At 41.2% G+C, this 13,848-nt stretch overlaps 1 protein-coding gene across 4 annotated transcripts in view; it reads right to left on the reverse strand.

Moving 5' to 3' along the window:
* Window positions 1–4,271, reverse strand: part of LOC104940679 (cGMP-inhibited 3',5'-cyclic phosphodiesterase A) — a 69,849-nt gene extending 65,578 nt beyond the window's left edge. For 3 of the 4 annotated variants that reach the window (XM_019275518.2, XM_019275517.2, XM_010757330.3), the window contains exon 1: window positions 2,657–4,271. In XM_019275518.2, the coding sequence (XP_019131063.2) occupies window positions 2,657–3,589 (933 nt within the window). In that variant the 5' untranslated portion in view covers window positions 3,590–4,271. The remainder of the gene's footprint in view (window positions 1–2,656) is intronic. The other variant, XM_019275519.2, reaches the window with a different exon arrangement.
* Between the last annotated feature and the right edge of the window lie 9,577 nt (window positions 4,272–13,848).

Consider the following 13,848-nt stretch of genomic DNA (forward strand, 5'->3'; position numbering starts at 1 on the left):
TAACTCTGCTGAACACAGAACACACAAAAGGGGCCGGACTGCTAAAACATCATTCAGCCTCTTTGGGTCATCTAACTGAGAAGCTGTAAAAATTACAGCCACGCAGTTAGCCTACATTTTATCCCCCAGGCAGAGTCAGTTAGACACTTAACGCTGTCTGGCATCTCCACTGTTTCCGTCACCATGTGGTGGTTGCATTGTGGCCCCCATACGTGCGTCTGACCCCCCTTAGGGAGGCCAGAGCCCCGTGTGAGTGAGGTGATGACTAGCATGGGCTTGTTTACACATTAAAGACCACACAGACAAGACACGGTTAAGACAGCATATGTACGCCATGTGTGTCTCAATTACAGACAGGCCATGGCTGGTCAACTGCTTAGCACCACCGCCAGAGATGAGAGTGAACGGTAGAACAATCAGAAAAAACGTCCGAAAATCTATTATATTCTTAACTTTCACTTTACTATCAAGACAGTCTGAGTGCTGATGTCTTTTGTTTCCCCCCTGTCCTACAACAAAAACATGTAATAGAGATCATCTCTTGCATTTTGTCTGGTAGTTCCATCCTGCTCAGCTTTTATTGGGACATTTCTGTGAGATAGAGAAAAAAATATAATCTAAAGCAGACAAAAACGTGTTAATTGCTGCAGCTGCATCAGTGAGAGTTGTTTACGACTAATGTCTTGATTTTGGGGCTGTTTTTTATTGTTCTCTAAGTAACTCCATCTTGAATCTCTTAAAGTAATGGAGTCTGATTGGAAATGTAATGGTTTTCATCCTCTTTGTTTGTTTTTTTTTTTTGTTTTTTTTTTACACATTTGGTGTCTCTGAATAGAAGTTCATTTATTGCAGCTGGACGCCTTTGTTCACTCTTATGTGTTGTTAATGTGTTGGGTTTTTTTTTCACCTACAACAGTTTCATTCTTGTTTTTAATGTATTATCACTTCATTATCTAATGGAACAACAGCATGATAGACCAAGATATGAACAACAAAATATACTAAAGGTTTCCTTGGATATGTACATAAATATTCGGAGTGAAAAAAGACATTTGTCTTTCCAAATTTGCAGCATTGCTCTTTAAAATACACCAAAGTGTAAAATAATTTGCCATCTGTGCACATGCTTGTTTCTAGTTATGATGTAAACTATAGAGCCAGCCATTTTCCAGCTCATCACTCATTCAAAAACAAAGACACATCCTCACTCACATTTCTGCAGCGAACCAAATTCTGCTTATCAAATTAATAATGACTGACACTTGGATAGGCTTCAGCTGCGTCAAGCTTAAATAAGAATAAAGTGTAAACTGTAAAATATCTAAGAGCCTTTCATATCTGATTTGTGTACGTGTATGAGTGTGTGTTGGTGTATGTGTGTGTGTGTGTGTATGACCACGAAGGAAAACAAACAAGCACACTACAACGCTAACTAGCCCTGAGAGCTTAGGGCATCTTTCAAGTGGTGGAGCCAACAGTGCAGCCTCTCATCTCTCAACCTAACCGCACTCACAGGTCACAACGAGAGCTTTGATCACTCCAAAAGTTTGTTTCCCATTGACATTCTCAGCATGCTCATTGATTTTCCATAAGGAGGGTTGAGGAGCTGATATGAGTATGCTTGAATGATTGCTGCCCCCCCCAGAAGAGGTTTTAAAGCCAAAGCTGCTACATTCCTGGGATTTAAGGACAGCATGCATTGATAAGTGATGAGAAGTCTGGTATTAAAAGTCCAGGACAGAAAGATAAAAATGTATTTGTCAGTTTTGCATCAGTGGTTCAGAGAGCATCCAAGGAAAATGTTTGACATAAATAATTACGTATGAGATGAATCACTGATATCGTATCCTCAGCTTCCCTTTCTCACCAGCACATAAAAGATGTTTTTAAAATAGCATCCCTTTGGGACACTAAATACCAAATTTGGCTTTTTGTTTCTTTTTCTTCAAATGACAGAAAAGTTGCATCTATACTGTACATGTCTGCAGAAATTAAATCATCGCCTTTGTTGACAGGTGTAATGTTTTCAGAGAAAAATGTGAAATCTTTTGGCTTCATCGATGATTTTAGTGGAAGTTAACATATTAGTTTTTATTTGAAAAAAAAGAGGCATTATATAAATATGTTACTGTGAAGGTAAAGTAGAGGAAAATTATTGTAATTAGTTATAAGTCTATGTTTGGATGCAAGTGTCTCTGCAGTATATAAGACTCCAATCACAGCAATAAGATCAAAGAACACCCAAACAAACTGCAGTATCCACACTGCAAATAATGTGGATATTACATAATATTTAGAATAAAATAATAATATCATTAATAATAATAATAATAATAATAATAATAATAATAATAATAATAATAATAACAATAATACTAACAAGACTGGGTTGTTATTTTGTTGTTGTTGTGTGTCACGCTGCATACATGTTTGTTTGTTGTGTTTTTTTAGCTCTCTCAGTATTATATGATGTTCTTAATAGCCATGATAATAGTAAAATAATACTAAAAATTCAAATCACATTCATAAACAGCCATCATTCCTCATTTCATTACCATATCATTGCTCCCTCCTTTCTCTCTCAAACACAAACCTAGTCATTGGGAGAAGAAAACAAGCCAAAAATATAAAGTTGAAAGGGACACAAACTTCTTACCTGGTCCCTCTGGATGCATGGCAGAGAGGTCCGGCGATGTGACTTACTGTTGGACTGACTGTGTGCCATGTCTGAGGCTATCACAGAACTGGACCTCCTGCGCCTTTTAAATACAGGGATCTCTTCCCTGGCTCCAGTCACGGGGGTGCAGCCCTCCTTGTGTCTCCCTTCGTTGGGAAGGAGCTTGTCAGCATACCTCGCCAGCAGGATGCCCAGCACTCCAACCAGGTACGCTACGTACGGTCTCCAAGTGGCCCGTACTTTGTGCAGCGAGAAGAGTGAGATAGTCCTGACAATGCTGATGAAAAGGATCACAGATATGCCCTGATTCAGCCGTGCTACCATGAGTGCGCCGGTGGCCACGCAGATGAGCACGACCACGGCTGCTGTCGTGAATGAAAACAGCTGATCATCTGTCCCATCTAGGAGAGACCACGCCGCTGTTTCGCCCAGGTGGCACAAGGTTAGGAGGGAGAGGGCGGTCTGGATTAGAACCCCGCAGCGGATCAAGTAGACACCGACCCAAAAGAAGGCACATACGAGGGTGAACAATGGCGAAACCACACTCCAGCAAGTTTGCAACAGCTCCGCCGCGCAGCCTGAAACGAAGTGAAGGGGAGACGATGAATGCGAGAGTGTGTTGTCAGCGCTGCTGCTGCTGCTGCTGCTGCTGCTGCCTTCAGCTTTCCAGTCTGCACATTTGACCAACAGAGCGAGAAAAACAGAAAGCGACCCCGCACACACTGCACTCCGGAGTCTCTGGGAACTCCATATTTTTGTGAACATTAGCCTCACCCACGACTCGTAATCTCGGTCACGGCACAGTGGGATGACACATGTTTTCACATAACCATTGCGATCCTGTGCGCTGTAGCTTTTTTCATGAGTGCTGCTTTGCGCACCGGTACTGTCAGATTCTGCAGGCATCGCCATCACTCATGGCAGATATGAAGTATGAGGAAGTCTATAATGCATCTATACCGGTGTGGTCATGGGACAGGGCATGAGTTAGTGACAAAACAAACATAATTTATTGTACGCATTATGAAAAAGTACAGCGAATACGCACCGATGCGTCTCCATTTACGCATGGAGATGTGCTGCCACTGAACACATTCTCTTTGTTTTTCCAGGTGCGGGTTGAGAAACTGCTGCCTGAGACAGCATGAAAGGAGTCTGAATGACAGAGTAACTCAGATGTTATACTGATCTAGGGCACTGCTTCTCTGCACACACACACGCGTCCTGCTTTGCCCTCCTTTGTTGAGCGCTGTCTCTTTGACTTCTCTTGTCCTTCTCCTCGCTTTGTGGCTCCACGGCCCGGCCCGTGCAGCAGCAGCAGTAGTCTTTGCAAAACATCAGTCCCGTTCCGTGAACATTCAGCGGTTAAAACACGCTCTCTGTGTCCATTGTTTGGCCACTTCCAGGTCTCTCTCTTGAAATGGTAGAGGCTCCCCAGTTACTTTCGAGGATAAACGCTGCTGAGGAATTTAAGCAGTTTGAGTGAGTGTCCGTCCGGTCCTTGCTCGGCGTTTTGAGGGGCAAATCCAGAGTGTTTTGTCACCAGCTCTCCAACCAGCCGTGAGTCTCAGCTCATTCACACCCCCGAGTTCCGACTCTACACAGGGAACAAGATATTGCAGCAGCAGAGAAACCCTCAAATCTTTCCTCAGCCAGCCCAGCAGGCGTTGTCCTCACTAGATCTGACTTTAACTTGAAATTTATTTCATGTCTTTTTTAAAATTTTACCTTTTTTTATATAAAATATATTTATTCTAATGTTTTTATTTTTTATTTAAACTTCAGCAAAAATCTATTTTTGTATAAAATGGGGTTGGCCTATATTTTCCTCTTGAGCTCCTCTGTGAATGAAATAAATATGGTGTATTTGAGAGCAAACATTTCAGGCCATGTTTTATCTCAATGGCTGCAGTTTGATTTGCGGCTTGGTCTAATATTTATGCAAGGTTACAGAACCAACCTGGGGGCTTTTAAACTGCCCTGACATGAATTCATGTTTAGTGTCTGGATGCTGACGAATGGAGGAGAAATTGAAGCTCTGTATGCAAACTGTTTTGCAGTGAAATTCCCAGAATAGTTTCGTGGTTGCCCTCCAGCTTGACTCCCAATGTGCCCGCTCCACCAGGTCACTGAAATATTCATCACACTTTAAGTGTCACTGATGATGTGTTGCGTTTCCATCAATGTTTCAGCATGCAGATCTTCCCATGTGCATAAGTACTTGTGTTCACAGTTCAGGAGGCACACGTGTGTTCCCTCAGATGCCCATAATGCTCTCATGGGATCGCACCCTCTCGCATATATAGACCTCTACAGCCAAGCAAGCACATTTGCTCTAACTCATGTTTGCTGATGCACAAAGAAGCTGACGTACATACTGTGTATGTCGTCAGCCTCTGACTCTTTCTCGACTCTGTAACTCTTTTCTCTCTCTCTCTCTCTCTCTCACACACACACACACTCCCTGTTTCATACTGTATATTTAACCCTGAAGCTTTTCAACATCTGGCCTTCTCACAGCATCTAAATGAAGACAGAGCGTGATCTGTCATGCCATGGTCTTGTTTTTACAGGTCCTTCATTAATTTATGGAAATCCTACAGCCTTCAAAACAGAGAAGCAGCGTATTTGGCTGGACTGGGATGCTGATGTTCTTTTTCTCCCTCCTCAATCCTTTATCCGTGTCATTCCCCCAGACTGAGACAGGTCAGCACAGCTCCTTCTATCCACTGGTGTAGACAGAGTCCTGTGTATCCCTTGTCAGTTGTGATTAGTGGGAAGTACGGGAGAAGAAGAAGCACTAACAGGGAGTGATAGAAGCAGGAGGAGGCCAGGTCCTGTCCATCACCTCTCAGCACATGCTCACTGAGTGCCAGACAGCCCTTTCAATGCAGTGTATCACACAGGACAGCTGCTGGCTCCAAGTGTGAGCAGATCTTTGCGACAACATCTTTGTTTTTCACCACATCAGGGCCCATGAGTAACTTTTCTTTGATTGCTTCATCTGACTGGTTTATTTCATAGGAGACAGGAACAGAAACATTCCCTCTTTATAAACAGAAGATAAGAGCAAGACAAAGGAAAGAGAAGTTGAAGTCAGTGAGAAAACAGGGATATAACAGCCATTCGTCTTAGTCGCAGGATACCATGGGTGCACTCAGACTGTGATGCTGTTGGCTCAGTTTTATGATTCATAGGCGAATACATCAAATAAAAGGCAAATGGTTGTCCAAAATAAATGCTTCTGTGTGTGGTAACGTGATATAAAATAACGCAGATCTTGCTATAGGCTGTAAAACCAGGGGAAAAAAAAAAAACTAGTCTTCTACAGTTATGTCAGTTGTGAAATATCTGGAACAACACCCTTGTTACCGAATATGAAAGCCAACAGCTGTCCTTGTTTCCCTGCAAACCATCAATAGCCAGGAAGAATGAAACTCATCATAACCTGCGTATTTCCCCAATAAAAAGCATCACTTCTGGTTCAGACGTAGTTTGTGGCAGATGGAGATGAATTACGACTGTCCTCAGCAGCCACCAAACACCGAGCATCTCGGGACAAGTTTTGTGAAAATTTCCTACAAATGTCTCTACGAACGTCTAGAGGCCATTCTGAATTACCCGTAAGAATTTTAACGACCGAAGGACTGAACACGTAACCGTCTTACCCTATTTGGCAATGCCACGGTCCATTGTAAAAGAGGAATCCTTTTATGAGGAGCAATTAATCAGACATCTGGTTTGGATGTTGCATGGAGGGAAGGCAGTCATCTGATGTGACCCCGCTCAGACCCACGCTGGCCTCTGGTGCTGCAGCTGATTGATCTGATGCACACTCGGGAAGTGTGAAAGGCTGGTTTCCTGCAGAGTTGTGTACCCATGAACCACTTTTGATGACTTACCTCACACATGATTTACATCTTCTGGCAAATATAGTTGTAAATAGTTTTCAATAATCTTAAATATAACTAAACATCAAGAGCAGTTGTCTTTTATTCATAAAAGATTTGTCTTGAGACACAAAAAGGCCGATTGAGCTATTAAATGTTAGATCATCTATACATTATAGACTTTATTCTATACATTATACATAAGCTACAGCCTGTTTCATAGTTGAAAGGAGTTGTTCAAAGGTCGAACAGGAGGAAAAAAGCAGAGCACGAGGCTGAATGGAGTGATGGAAACAAGTTTACATTGTGTTTGGCACTTGTGTGCAGAGTGAGATTCATCACAGCGTGTTTACCAGCCCTCATGGGCAACGGTCGGCTCAGGGCCAAGTTTCCACCGAGGTGCTGTGGACACCCATCTCCACACACACACACACAAACACAGACACACACACACTGCCATCATATACACAGACATGCACGTGCACACACTTTCTAACAGTCATTTATCTGCATGTGTGTGTATATATACTGTTACACGAGTGCTCAGCGAACAGGGGCCTTCTGGGCAGGACAACCGGCGAGCTTCCTTTCTCTTTAGAAAAAAGGCTCTGACCCGACGTCATCACCCAAACTGTAATTAGTCAGTGCTATCTAGTGTTACACAATCAGAGCCAACAGCCGAGTCAATAATAATATCAATATCTGCCAAAGTGTTCCAATTTAAATCATGTACATCCCAGGGATTCATTAGCACAAAAAAGGGCCACACAACATATTTTTACACTGTATATACAAATATGTGTGTATCTATGTATATACATAAAATACTTAAGCCAAAGATGATGGGACAAAGCTACTACTGCGAATGCAAGCCGTCATTCCACCTGGCTTAATGACAAATACAAAAATATAAGATCCTAAGGGTGTCGTTTAGCTCTGTGCCTCTTTCCCGCATGTCATTCCCCGTCTCTCTCTCCCCACATTCCTGTCACTCCTCAGCTGTCTCTATCGAAAATAAATGAAGCTTGAAAAGGCCAAAAAAAATCTTAAAAAAAATAAAAATAATAAGATCTAGAGCGGCAATGATTAAGCGATTAATTGATGGCTGACAAGTCGATAAGTCAATTTTCAAGCAACCTCTGCAAACATTTGATGATCTCAGCTTTGTTTTTCATTGTCTTACATCACTGACTGTGTGTCAAAACAAGACCAACCTAAATCTGAAGTTAAGATGATTTCATTTGATTAATAGAGAAAATGACCTGCAGATTAATTCATCGATAACAATGACAATCAGCTGCTTACAGTTCACAACAGTTTGCCTCTGTCTGCCACCTTCACCTTCCCTGCTTGTTGGTAAATAACACTGCTGACTCTCCAGACATGGCAGACTGTAACATGCTGTTTCTTAAAGAAGGGTTATGAAATGTCACACCAAAACAAAGGTCTATATACAGTACATGCACATGCAATCTAACACAGACGGGGGGTAGGGAGTTAGCAAAAAAAAAAAAGTTTGTACAAGACCTACTCCTGTTTAAGTTTTGATATTCAGTTTCTTAATGACTTGTTTTAATGGTAGGAAACGTTTGGCAGATTTAGATCTGTAAACTGATCCGATGAAAGATTTTCATGACTCCCCATGAAAAATGTATTCATATAAAACATGACTGGACTACTAAACAAATCAATAAAATGTGCACAAAACTGCTTCAGGAGAAATCTTCATCATACAGTTGATAGTTAGTATCATAAAGGTCAAACTGACTGCTTACTTCTACACCTGTACATTGCAAAGATAAATATTAATCTACATTTATTTGACACCTATAGTAACTACTTTATTTTGTATGTCAAGATTTTACATTTAAAAAAACATGATGTCATAAAATATGATGCATAATTATAGATTAAACTACCCAACAGTTAACAAGATCAGAACTGTAAAATGCTGCTTACACATGAATGCTTTAATAATTATACTACAATATTATCATAACATAACACTCACAGATGTGCAGGGTGGTTCTGCCATGCACTTACTTACATGTGCACATAAGTAGGGCTGAGAGAACGATGGGGATGAATATTGGGATTGAATTAGAAGACGGGTACTTAATTCACTGGTGTGTGTGGGAGCACTGCGGGCAGAGAAAGAGAGAAAGTTGAAACACTGCCTCAGATGAATAATGCAATTCCAAGGTTTGAGTGGGAAAGGAGCCACACATTGTATTGCATATATATTCAGGGGAGTTAGGAAAGTTGCATGTATGAGTTTTGAATATTTCAGATCAAAGTTTTCAAAGCTGCTCTGCCACCGCAGCTCGCTCAGACCATGTGGCAGTTAGCTGGCGAGGGACGTGCTGCTTGTCTTAGACACTAGATATCTGCTTGAGCCTGGGATTTATGCTAACCCAGGGAAACTTCAGGAACGTCTATTATATATCTCTTGTTTTGCGAAGTAGAGATCTACTACCTAAGCCTTCTCAAATAATGCAAAATAAAACTGTAGATCACGGCTTGACACACCAGGCAGCCTAGTGTAATTGGTCTGTGTTTGTTCAAGACATGCCAGGAAAAACACCGGCCGTCCACCTTGTATGAGAGTTGTCCAGCACACAAAAGTCAGCTTTCATATGGGCATCTGGGCCAGGCGAGAAAGGCCAAGGGAGCTGACTGCTCACTTTTATTTTTTCGACGTCAGTTTACATGTTTTCCTAAACATGAGGAATGCTGTTGGGAGCTCAGGCCCAGAAACAGATCCTTAGGCTCTATTCACTTGTCAAGGAAACAGGGGGTCATGGGTAAAGTGCTTCACGGCAACTTTCCAGTCGGGAAAAAGGATGAGGGTAATGGACAACCTTTTCCAAAAGCATAATCACAAACAACAATCAAACAGATTCTTATTGACTGCAACATACTTCAGCCTTGTTCTGTATGTTTAAATAAGTAATTACCTGGAACAACCCTCTAAAGGAATCATCACTGTTGGGAGAAAGTGTGCAACTGAAAGATCACAAGGACCTTTATGGGATGACAAAATCCCATGACACTCGTGCTGATGAAACTCTTTCCGAGCCAGCTGGATGAAGTCAAAAATGCATGACTGTCAAGCTAAAAGCCAGCTTGTTTTTTCAGCGTTTGAGCGCTTGACATTTTGGAGGCCCAGGATTTAGCTTTGTAGCAACAAAGTATGAGTGGTAGATTATCTAAGACCATTTTTGTTCCAATATTCTCAATCCATTTGGGATGGACACATAGCAGTAAAAGTCATGATGGCTGGGTATTGTGCATATGTCACAGAGCCACAGTTTTTCTTGTGTAAAAATCAGTTTTTTGTTATCACTTTAATTCATTCAGCCATAGCTGCACTAGTGATCAAGAGGTTGTTTTGAAGCATTGCATGGAAAATTAGAGAAAATAATTAGCAGTGTGTGGGGAAAAAACAATAGATGAGCTATGTTTGTTTTGAGGGTTAATTTTTGGTGGGCATTTGGTTGGACAAAAAAAAACAACCTCATAAACCATCTAGAGTAATATTGTTAAAGTGAACATGACAACTTTACTGCCTTGGTTCACTCTTACCGTTCTCATCAGGGAGCTGTTTTCAGGGAAAACTGTAAACTACCTGCTCAGCACCAAATGTCAGCCAGAGAAAGTTAGCGACTAGCTGTGAACATAAGCCGTGTTTCCACTGCATGGTACAGTTTAGCTAAACTTGATTTGACTCTGTTTCGGTGGCAGGTACTTTTCATGATATATTTTTCCACTGCAGACAATACAACACTCAAATTGCAATTAACGTTATGTTAGTGTCATAGCGAAACAGCGTGAAATTGCCATCAATGCAATCTCCCCAGCAGCTAAAAGTCAGTTCCAGATTTACTCTCTCTCGATTTACACTTTTCTCTTCTTAGCTTCCTCCATCAACATCCTCTTCACATCCGTTGTTATGTCCATAGAGGCTATTGAGCCTGATTATATTGCCCGCTTACCCAGCTCCGGTTCTGGCACAACACCAACTCCACAATGAGGCTTTAAGAGCTGACAATATGTCAACGTTGTGTTCACAGCTTATTTCTGCTGCCCCCAACTGGCCAAACCATCAATTATTAAAGGTTAAAGTCTTTCATGTTAAAATGCATGTCGTAAACATTTCCATTTCTAGATAAGCGTTTTCTTTTGACATCAAAGCCTCATACAGATGAGCCCAATGAATTCTGGGCAGTGATTTTTACAGATTTACTGGAGACGGTACTCTATACTGACCCCGAGTTTAGGTATCAGAATTTCTATCAGAGGAGAAAAAGTCAGATTCCAAGCTGCATGTAATAATTTAGTGACATTGCAGGCTGGCAGACCACTTTATTCTCCTGGGGTGTAAATATGCTATTGGAGAATGTGTCTGGCTTCTTAGGGAGGACTTCATACATAGAGGAATCTGAAGTACATGCTATTGGTCTTTTAAATGCCAGACACAAACAATCACCAAGGATGAAAAGCTACGGAACAATTTAGGGTACCACTCAGAATCAGCCAACAGCTATGGGCTTTCAGTGAAGCATGCAAGTCAACTTTCCTCTCCTGAGGCCAAATCCTACAAACTTCAGCAGACCTTCATAAAAGTCAGTTTTTCTGAATCACTTGTCAGGTGATTTACTGTAAAACACGATTTAGCTCTGCGATGAAAAGGAGAGAATGAGATTCAATTTCAGCTTAATGTTGGCTGACCTATGAAGGGTTGGCTCTCAAAAGAGCACACAGGCAAAGACAGCAGACGGGCAAACTGCCACCCAAACAGACGTAGAGACAGAAAGAAGACAGGGCACAACAGCAGACTTCCTGTCCCCGAGAAACAGCAGCAACAGACTCAGCCTCATCCTAAGTCTGTCCAATCAGCTCGCATCTCACATGGCTGGTCTTCATCTCTAGATTCTGACAGCCTCTCTGCCTGTTTCTGTTTTTTTGTAACTTTTATTTGGGACAGAGGCTTTTAAGCTGCCATGTATCCCCCGCTGTTTGTACCGTTTATCCTGGTTGCCATCACAGAGCATGGCGCCGAACGTACGTCAGACTGTTCTTGGACCAGAGGAGAGGAGGAAGTGATCCATAAAGTGTGTGGCCCCTCAAGAGGAAGCAGGCAGATTGAGGCCTCCATTTACAAACTCTCACTCTCTCCTCTCGTCCACTCTCTCTTCTATCAATAACATTTTATGGGAAACACCTACACGGTTGATATCCAAAACAGAGACTTTTAAGGCAACATTTTTGCCTCTTAAATTGAGAATAAAAAGCATCCACGCCCCTTCACTCTCTCCCTTCATCAGCTGAGGAGGAGGGACTGAAAATCTCCCATTAAGAACAGTGTGAGGACAGTTGTGTAGACGGCAACAGGCTTTAAAAAACCCTATTTAGTCTTCCAGTGGCTGTTTGACGTCATTTAATGGAGGAAAAGCTGTCTTAAGTAAACTGACAAAAATGAGAAACCTCTCTAACAGCTTACAGTTGTCATTTGGTTAAGCCTGAAGGTTGTAAACATCAGGGAAAAATCGTACATGATCCTTGCCGCTCATGAGCCTCAGCTGAGTACAATTTGTGCTATATGCTATAGGTTTCAACACAGCAGACTTTAAAAGGCTTTAATGATTCACATCCCGACAAAGGAATTAAATTCTCCTTACTCCATAGCACCCTATTATAGTCTCCAAACAGTTATATCTATCATGTCATTGATAAGTTAAAGTCTTAATCCTGCAGTAAAAAAGATGTGCCGTAGAAAGAGATAGACCCAGTACCTCTCCGAATTTGTGAATCACCCTTGTATTTTTAGTTCATATTTTCTCCACGAGTAAAACAGCCAAGTTTGCTTCTTTTGAAAATGTACTTCTCCTATATACATATTTCCTGCAGTCTAAGCATTACTAGTCCCAAAAGCCACAAGGTGCTGCCCAGGAAAAGGGAGATATTTAAGACATTTTGGATACAATGTCAAACTGATGGCGGTGACAATGCAAGCACTATTCTTGTTTGTCGAAGCACTTTCTCCTCCCTACGTCTCCCTACATTTGTTCTCATGTTCATGTCGAGTCATTTTCTCTCAGTGCTCAGAGCCTAAATATGTTTACTAGATCGCCATGGAAATTTACACAAATATAATACTGTCAGTTAGCAACAGCTCAGGAAAAGCATTTGACTGGATTAATCTATAAATGCAGTGCTTTGTTGGTAATAGGGATTTCTCTGATTGACGTTGTTTAAACAGAGACTCAGAGTTGGCACGCAGAGAAGACGTGTGTTTAATTTACCACAAAACCCTAGATTTCATTGCTATAATTTTAGGCATAAAATTACAAAAAAAAAAAAATTAATTTCTTGAATCAAAGCTGTAATATTTGTCTTTCCATATGCCTGGATGATAACTGTTTAGAGCAAAAGTGATTTGGTACAATTTACAGAAGGCATGTGTGCCCCAGGATACACTAAACATTACCCTGTGTCAGGAGTGTTTATAAGAGCCTGGTGCATACACAGACTCTCTGTACCAACAGATCCCTGTTACCCTTTAAAGGCAAAGCCAGCAGAGATACATGTTATTGAAATAATGATTGAGAATGAGGGGTACGCATGTTTTGGTTGTGGTCTGAGTTGCACTCAACCTGAAGCACAGTAATAAAGTTAGCAGCAAATTTGAAGTAAAACGTGAACAAGGAAAGGTTCTAACTTTGCACTTTAAAAATGGTGTACTCTTCACCGCAGTCGGTAGGTATTTAGTTTGAATCTCTGTCTTCTGTAATCTGTGCTGGCATGCTTTTGTATCAGCACAGATAGATTTACAATGGTGTTCACTCAACTACAGGAAGCCTGATGAATAAGTCATTAAGTTTTAAGTCAAGGTCATCCTCTCTATGAATTTGTTTCCTTGTTGACAAAACATTTTGTTGACTCTCCTGTAAAACTACAAACCTATGACAGTCTCTTTTTCCTCTCATAGAAAACTGTAACTATATGGAGTACAGACCAAAATTTCACAGAATATATGGCACTGAAGCATTTCTCTGGGTCTGCATGGACAAGTTATTCACGCCTCACTGGGAGCGTTCAATAATTGAAATGCTAAAATGGCATATATTTAAAAATTTAAACACCCCCTTTTGCCAGACTTGTGCACTGTACTGTTCCTCTCACTATCCTACCAGTTCAATGTTCTTGGGGGTTGTGTCACATAGTCTTCAAAAGTATACATAACATTTCTCTCACACAAAGCAAGATATTAAAATAATA

Source organism: Larimichthys crocea, chromosome XXI (assembly GCF_000972845.2).
Source record: "Larimichthys crocea isolate SSNF chromosome XXI, L_crocea_2.0, whole genome shotgun sequence".
In the NCBI taxonomy this organism is placed as follows: domain Eukaryota; kingdom Metazoa; phylum Chordata; class Actinopteri; family Sciaenidae; genus Larimichthys; species Larimichthys crocea.